General features: G+C 42.4%; 1 protein-coding gene across 2 annotated transcripts; it reads right to left on the bottom strand.

The window, feature by feature from the left end:
- Window positions 1–19: 19 nt before the first annotated feature.
- On the bottom strand, window positions 20–8,122 carry akap17a (A kinase (PRKA) anchor protein 17A). 2 transcript variants are annotated; one of them, XM_049593820.1, is made up of 7 exons: window positions 7,986–8,117; window positions 6,918–7,263; window positions 6,322–6,540; window positions 5,463–5,675; window positions 3,630–3,778; window positions 3,191–3,431; window positions 20–2,540 (listed from the first exon to the last, which is right to left on the bottom strand). In XM_049593820.1, exons 2-7 carry the CDS (start codon window positions 7,254–7,256, stop codon window positions 1,632–1,634), a joined length of 2,070 nt encoding a protein of 689 aa, XP_049449777.1. In that variant the 5' UTR covers window positions 7,257–7,263; window positions 7,986–8,117; the 3' UTR covers window positions 20–1,631. The 2 variants fall into 2 exon arrangements, with proteins under 2 accessions (XP_049449777.1, XP_049449776.1); XM_049593819.1 differs by having other exon boundaries at window positions 6,918–8,122.
- Window position 8,123: the final 1 nt, after the last annotated feature.

Here is an 8,123-nt window from a genome sequence, read left to right as displayed (position 1 = left end):
CACTTTGTTCTGACAGAATTTTAATGCTGCTGATCACAGTGGAGCATGAGCAAGTGTTAAAGCAGAAAGTTAAGGTGGGAGAGCATCAAAGTTTTCAGCTTGATGTTTTTATTTTAACAATGTGTACGCAAGACATGCTCTAGCAGATCATGAGCGTACAGTACACAGAAAAAATGGGCTTTGCCATGACTAGTAACAATGCTGATGTTGCAGTGTCAACAAAATATTGGACTTAAATGACCTCTCAGAAGCTGAAATAAAGCAAAGAGAACCGTTTGTATAGTTATAAGTTAGGCTAAAGAAATGTATCCGGTATCACACAGTAAACATGAAAGTAGTTACATCCTAACGTTGCATTTTTACTTGGTACTGTGCTGGTTTGACTTGAATCTCAGAAGCTACTTTCCTAAAACAACGATGAAACTTTGTGAAAAACTGTTGGACCGATCTCAAAGCCATCACTTGTATTCAAGACACATGAATGACAGAGGAAAGAGGGAGTACACCGCTTGTTGAGTCAGGTCCTATGTTTCATTATGTCACACAACTCACTCAAGTAATCACTTTTCCCTTTCAAAGTTTCCTCCAAAATAAAGAAATTTAAATAAAACTAAAATCAGTCTTTGTCAGCTGAAACTGGCGCTGCTTGGTTGAGCTCGGCGACAAGTCTTTTGCAGAATTCACTCGTGTTATTTTTCCTGAGCTGCTTATCAGCAACATAGCCAATACTGAAGTCCAAGAAATATTTCAGGCAGGTGAAACAGTACTGCGAAATCAGTCAGTTTGCAGGTCAACCTAAACACAGAGGTACGTTCCCTAAAGTCTGTGGAAGTTTCACATTTGTAACGGAACAGCAGCCACTGAAAAGTCTTCATGACTCAGGCAGCCATGTGGTCTGAAAGTTTCTGAAACTGATTACATGTTGGTGCAAGATGCTGTTTTTTTTTTCTGTACTCAGGCTACAAGTGTGGGTGAACAGGCTGGTGCCACATCAAAACAACAAACACATTTTGTCCTCTGGACAAAAGTCACTGTTATCCATGCACAAATACAACTTTCCTGCACAAAATGGAGGTATGAACAAGTTTCTGGGTTCACAGTGAGCCTATGATATTAGCCTTTAATTCAAATATTTATCAGTTAGCTAGTATTGTCAACGTCCAATGTAATGACCATCAATTATTACATAATGGATCACTCATTTTGATACCCTATTATGTTCATACTTCATCAGAATTTTAGTGTACTGATGCTGATATGATGCCTTTCACACATGGCAAAAACATAATATTCAAGAACTCAAACCGTAAATGTGTTGCTTTATGCCATTAAACAGTTAAATGTAAACATTTTGACAAATTCACAGTTGTCAGCAGCATCAATGTGACAGCATGAAATGTGAGAAGGAGGAAAAAAAAGGAGTTTATTTTAATCTCATAGGGGATTTTTTTACCTATAGCTAAGATGTTTATTTTTTGTCAAGCTCCCCTATCCTGGAGAAAACCGTTTGATGCATTGTTACATCACTTCATGAGGGGGGCAAATATATCTATACTTATTCTGAACCCCACTGAACTTCAGGAGTAAGCCCAGGTTGGGGAATATATCTATTAATAAAGTGATCGATGAGATTACCGTCGTCTGGAGTGGCTCCTGTCTCTACTGTAGCTGTGCCTCCTGTATCTTCGACTATAATGGCTGTGACTCCTCCTGTCTCTACTCTTAGTGCTGGTCCTAGAGCTGCCCCTACTGTATCTATGGTGACTGTGCCTGCGGCTCCTCCCTCTGCTGTAACTCCTTCCGCTGCTGCTCCGACTCCTGTCCCGGCTGGAGCTCGTGCTCCTGCTGCAATGGCTGTGGCTGCGCCTCCTGCTGCCCCGGCGGCTGAGGCTCCTCCTGTGACGACTGGAGCTCCTCCTGCGGTGGCTGGAGCTCCTTCTCCTCCTGCTGTAGCTGTGGGAGCGCCTCCTCCTGCCCCGGCTGTGGGAGCTCCTCTCTCTATGGGAGCGGCCCCCAGCTTGCTCCCTGCTGTGCCCGCTCCTCACCACCTCTTCCCTCCTTCCCTCTCGGTCTTTCTTCCTGTCCTCTCCTCCCCTTCTCTCCTCTGTTGCTCTGTTTTTGCCCAAAACTTGGGAGTGCATGCTGGATTTGGACAACTGCTTCTCTTTGCTCTCAGCTGCCTTCATTCCATACACCCGGCCCAGGACGCCCAGCATGACATCATTGCCACCAGGATCAGAGGCCTCATCACTCATTTCAGGGCCAGCCTGGTCCTGCGTGCCTGGAGGTCTCGTGGTTTTCCCACTGCTCTTCTTCAACAGATTGCAAAGCAGTCTCTCCCTTAGCTCCTTCTCACGGCGCTGGAGCTCCAACGCTCGCTCCTTCTCCACCTCCACCCTCCGGAGCTCCTCCTCCTGCTTGCGTCGGCAGGCCTCCAGCTGCTGAAGACGAGCAAGTTCCTCCTTCTGTCGGGCCTGCTCCTGCCGTTCCCGTTCCTCCCGTTCGGCCCTTTCTTTCTCCTGCTGCTGTTGCTTCAGGGCCTGGAGAGGAAAACAACGTATGTACAGATGAGACCAACAAAGGCTACACAGTCTTGATGACGTGATACATGTCATCCAAGTAATTTTCTCTGCAAAACACACAAGCTCTTTATCGAGGAAACAGCTCGCCTGACTCTGTCCAAGGTACCAAAACTATCTACCAGCACCCATAAAGCTCAATAATTCCCAGTTTTTATTTTGTTTGTTTAATCCATACAAGAAAGGAAGTGTAAAGACAACAAGTTCTGTGGTTTCACAGGAGGTCATGTACCAGACTATTTCTTTGTTTTGAGCAGCGGCTTCTTGGAGTGTTGTCTCGTCAGTTAACTTTCATCAAGAAAACAGGCCCGACATCAATAGCCCTCTTTGATGACAGACACGCCGAATAAGCTGCACTTACTGTGTTCCTTCCTGTTGAATATTTATGAGTCTAGTGAGGCTTCGAACATTAAGGCTGACCTTGCAGTGCTCTCACAGTTTGTTTAAAAAACATCTCAATTGCAGTGTTTACTAAGGCATTAAAGTACCACATTTGTAGACAGTTACCTCAGCATTGGTATCAAAATCAGAAGTATCATTACATACCAGATGGATGTGTGTGTATATACCCAATCAGAGGTGTACAGTGTGTCTTTGTGTAAATGCCATACCTTGGCCCTGGCCAGCAGCTCAGCAATGAGCCGTATCGACTCCAGGTTGCGCTGAGCCAGCAGCAGCCTCCTCTCCTCCGTGGCGATCTTCATCTGCAGCTTCTTCTGCTCCTCCTCCTGCTGTCGCCTCACCCTCTTCAGGTTCCTCCTCTCCTCCCGCTCCCGCAGCTTCTGCTCTCGCTTTCGCAACCTCTCCTCTTTCCTTCTCTCCTTCTCCTCCTCTTCTTGCTCCTTCTGTTTCCTGAAGAAAAAGGTCAATTGTTTTTCAATATTACACTGAAAATGAATTCCCAAACACTATAAATACACAATAAAATATAAATGCACTAGAACAACACCATGCATTGGTGGTTGCCGCCCTGATGCAGTTACATGAATCCTCTGGAGACATTTTTTATCATGAACTAGCTTTCCATTTCTCTTTTGTCCTCCATCTTACCTCTCCTCCTCCTTACGCCGCTCCTCCTCTTCCTTCTCCCGTCGTTTCTGCTCCTCTCGCTGCCTCTCCAGCTCTTGTAACTTCAGCCTCTCCATGCTCCTCCTCTTCAGAGCAAACTCACTCAGGTGCTTGCTGGTGTCGAAGGCCACCTGAGGAATTCACATATGTAGAGATAGAAAGCGTTCAAAAAGTGCTGTAATGGTAGAAAAGGTAGAGTAGTAGTAAGTAGTAAGTTTATTTTCTTGTAAGAATCTTTTTTTAGTGTTGTCACTATGTTGAAATTTCTAAATTTGATATAATACCTTGAAAAAAAATATTATTCATAAAATCTGAAATATTGTGAAAAAGATAAATAACAAGTAGTGGAGAACAGCAGAATTACTTTAGTAAATGTTAACAATAAGATAGAGCACGAGAATGCAGCTGGTACCGGTGTATTGATACTGCCGTTAATGAGTAAATCCAGACCCAACAGTCTTGTCAAAATGAGGAGCAAAATCATTTGAGTAGGTCAGATCCAGCTCTTCAAATATTTCTAATAAATGGGTGCTTACGAAGGTTTAGCTGTTCTATTTTGGCAAATCATTCCTTCCAGCGGAGGGACAGGTGGTAGAAAATATTCACAGTGACATGACATTGAAATCCCCAGCACCTGTATACAGAGGTTCAATAATGTACCTTAGTACCTTGGTTAGAAGTACCTCAGTACAATACTGATCATCAGGAAGGGTTATGGGGGGTCATCGTTTTCAAAATACTTAATGTCATATGCAAGCAGACAAGATAAAGCCCTTCATGTTCAAGCAAGAGTTGGTGAGATTACAAGATGCCTTCTCTTTGTTTTTTTTTAAATGTTATTTAGAGGTATAAACAAATACACCACCACACGCTTAGAGTGGGTCATAAATGATGACTGAGAGGGATTACTGCTGTATAAGTCTATACATTATTTTTTAGGAAAATCCTGCATAGTATGTCTTTATGGACAGACCACAATTCTATCTCTTTTGTTCCTTGTTTCTTTTATGCAGACCCTCCTTTGCTTCTTCTACCCTAATTTAGATTCCACAGTGAAGCTTTATTCTGTGGATTAAGAGACCTGGCTCTCCCTTACCCTCATTACCTTGGAAATAATGACGACGCAGCTTTAATTCTCATTCCACTAAAAGGTCTTAAAGCTGCTATGTGTCTCTGAACAGCACAATCTAATTGCTAAAATCTGCCTATCTGTGCAATATCACTACAGCAGTTGCAATTCTCTTGTGGCCTCACACGCAAAACAGAGGTATGCAGATATCTGATATGCCCTCAGCGATCAATCAGACCAAAAATAGCAATGTGTTACAAGAACTTTACAATCGTGATTTAAAAAGCAGAAATACAGTGTTCATGTTCATGTTACAAAGTTAATCTCCCATTACCGTGTGTTTGCAAGTTTGATTGGCCAACACACAACCTTGCAATGCTCACTTTTTGCCTTACTGGGAAAAGAAGTCTCTTTTGAAAACTTAGTCATGAGTTAAACTCGTGTTTTCTGAATGTGCTGCCTGTCAAAAGTTTGCAATGATCAATTTCTGTATCTCAGATTACATATTGAGAAACTGAAATGATTTAAGATTAGTTACATACACCAGGTCATGAAGATTAGAAACGGAAAGCTTTCAGAAAATTATTTCACACTAAACTGCCTTTGTGCTAAAATGAAATATTTAAACAGTTCAGCTGAATAACTGGGAAAATAAATAAACGTCCCTTACTGTGTTCTTGCAATTACCATTAACATAGCTAATGAAACCAACCAACCATTTTACAACCAAGAAGAGCCTGCTGTACCTTGATGTTGCAGGCCACTGCCTTTCCATCTTCTCCTTTCAGCATAAGCTTCATGCTGCGCAGAGTATCCATTGCCTTGGTGAAGCCACAGTACTCCTGGTACTGGACATAAGCCTCAAAGTTCAGGTGACCCCCGAAACTGAATGTGTTGAAGTTCTTGTCCAGCATCTCCTCCCTGTATGGGTCCAGCATGGGGATGTCGACATTTCGTACCTACAATCAGACGAGTAGCATGTTGACAAAATGCTCAATTTCTTAATTTTGATGGTGTGACAATAAGCTATGCATGGCTTTTGTTGATTTCTTGCGATAATTAAGTATTATCAAATCAAATACGTTAATACAATTCTATCACTTACATGTAAAGAATACAATCACAGCTATCTCTTTGAATCACATTGTTTGAGTGAAACAAAGCTTACAAGAGTCAATACATGAAAAACCAACTAGTTTGAGGGGGGCTACAACTCTACAAAGCAGCTCCTTTCCACCCTCCTCTTCATTAGGTCACTAACAATAAGGATCAATGCTCCAAATAAACCCACAGTGTTTATAAAAAATGATACGGTTATACTGTAACAGCAGCCTTGTCTGTGCGAAATCAACAGGCCGCAAAATTTAAAATATGTCCTCAGTAAATTCGTCTGTAACGTTCTCTTGTGTCTTTTATTTACTGCTATTGTGTTTTTACTGTTACTGTAATTGTGTAAAGCACTTTGTGATTTTCATTTGTGAAAGGTGCTATATAAATAAAATGTACTTACTTACTTGCTAAAGTTCTGCATGGTGAGTTATCATAATGTGAATTCTGTGTTTAAGTTAATTACCTGTTAATACAGAAACAGAAACATTGTCCTACCTTGCCAAATGTCTGGAAGACTGCAATGAGGACCTCTTCAGAGGGTCGGTCTGGGTATGGGCTGTCCTTCTGGCTGAACCAGCGGCAAGGGAGTCCCTCCAGGTGGATGGTGTCAGGCCTCTCTCCTGGTAGAGTCTCATTCATGTCCTTTGCGTCGCGGAAGAAGGAGTCCCAGTCATGGCGTGTGGGGAAGTCCACTTTGTTCTCTACTGCACGAACCTGAGGCAAAAGACAAAGAGGGGCGTTATTGTACATCCAAAAACTGATGTAGCCCAAAACAACAGCCCTGCATTAAGTCAGTAAAGTTTCAAAAAAGGTTTTATTGAAACTATTTTCATGACATTTATTGAACTATATGGTCATTGTGGTGGTTGTAGTTTGTGGCACAGTTTAATTGCATTGCATTAAACTGACTGAGAGGTGTTTCTAATTATTATTCTCTACTCCAATAATATAATGAGGTGAGCAAAACATTAGCACAATGTAACTCATCCACATTACGCACTACAGCCTCAAAAATACAAATGCTGCAATCAGCAACACAGTGAACAAACTTTCATCATGGGATTTGTGGTCCTCAATAAGATCATCCTTACCTTCAGTACATCAGTAAATCCACTAAGCTTGATGCTCTTCCCATCCAGACGGCCCAGCAGGCTCTTAACCACTGTCTTGTTTTCCACCTCGCCTTCAAAGCGGATGAAGTCCATAGTGCTCTTGGAGATTCGCAGAGCTGAAAACTGCTCTGGAGCTACCATGGCCTTCACCCTCTCCATTACCTCCCAGTTGGAGATGCTCTTGCCTGGCAGCTTGAGCTGGGGCAGAGCCACACTGATGGTCATTTTGGCAATGGGCTTGAGGTACAGGTTGTACTCAGCAGAGAGACACACTGCTTCTGTAGTGTCATGGACAATGGTGGTCATTGTGGCAGACATGGGGAAGCTGCAGCGAGGTTGAGGAGACAGTGAAGACTGTTAGCACATGCTAACTATTCTTGAAATAACCCGGAATTAGCGAATTACTGTAGTGGTTTTACTATCTGTCCCCTAAGCGTTTGGTTCACTTATTATTTGTCTTCACATGGACATCACACGGGGTTTGTTTATGGCACTTCAGTGCTTGTCTCACCAAACAAAAAGCCCCAAACAACCGGCTAGCTAAACAAAACAAACGTTAGCTTAGCGTTGCTATGTTGAGTTAGGTAAAGTTAGCTAACTATTCGCAACACTATCGTTGAATGTTAGCTCGTTTCAAGCTAACGAAATCTTTTTGCTGATTGTTGATGTTAACCCCTGTTACTACACGCTACCAAATGTCAGCCACATTTTAATGTGTAAAGCTGTTAGCTGATTGTAGCTAACTGAGACTCCGAAGAGAGACAAACTCGAGGACTGTTTAATGAAACAAATGACCAACGTTAGCTAGCTAATACTAATAGACCACTTGTGAAAAACGGTATGTGTTAGCTACGTGCAAACTGTGTAGGTTAATAAAAACAGCTAACATCAATGTTATCTCTAGTTAACGTTAGGAGCCAGCTAATGTTCGTTAGCTTGAAATGTTCTGTAACTCTATAGCGCCAGCGTGTAACGTTACAAAGTCCGAGTGCTTTCATATATAATGTTATGCTAACGTCAGCTATCACAGTTTTCACCGCCACCTACCTAACGTCAGTTAGCCTCCTGGGGGAAAAAATCGACGAACGTATTGTTCTGCTTTATGGAAAGCCAAACACTGCAGGAAAAATATCGTACAGAGGAAAACCCAACTACATGCCACTTCCGCATCCAGTCAACTTTGAC

This window comes from Epinephelus fuscoguttatus, linkage group LG13 (genome assembly GCF_011397635.1).
Source record: "Epinephelus fuscoguttatus linkage group LG13, E.fuscoguttatus.final_Chr_v1".
Classification (NCBI taxonomy): domain Eukaryota; kingdom Metazoa; phylum Chordata; class Actinopteri; order Perciformes; family Serranidae; genus Epinephelus; species Epinephelus fuscoguttatus.
This window is presented reverse-complemented; position numbering and strand designations above follow the sequence as displayed.

Coding starts and splice junctions, on each gene's coding strand:
- akap17a (XM_049593819.1), bottom strand. CDS start 7,256: ATGTCTGCCACAATGACCACCATTGTCCATGACACTACAGAAGCAGTG. Junction 6,541..6,917: donor GATTTACTGATGTACTGAAG/GTAAGGATGATC, acceptor CTTTTGCCTCAG/GTTCGTGCAGTAGAGAACAA. Junction 2,541..3,190: donor AGCTGCTGGCCAGGGCCAAG/GTATGGCATTTA, acceptor TTTCCTCTCCAG/GCCCTGAAGCAACAGCAGCA.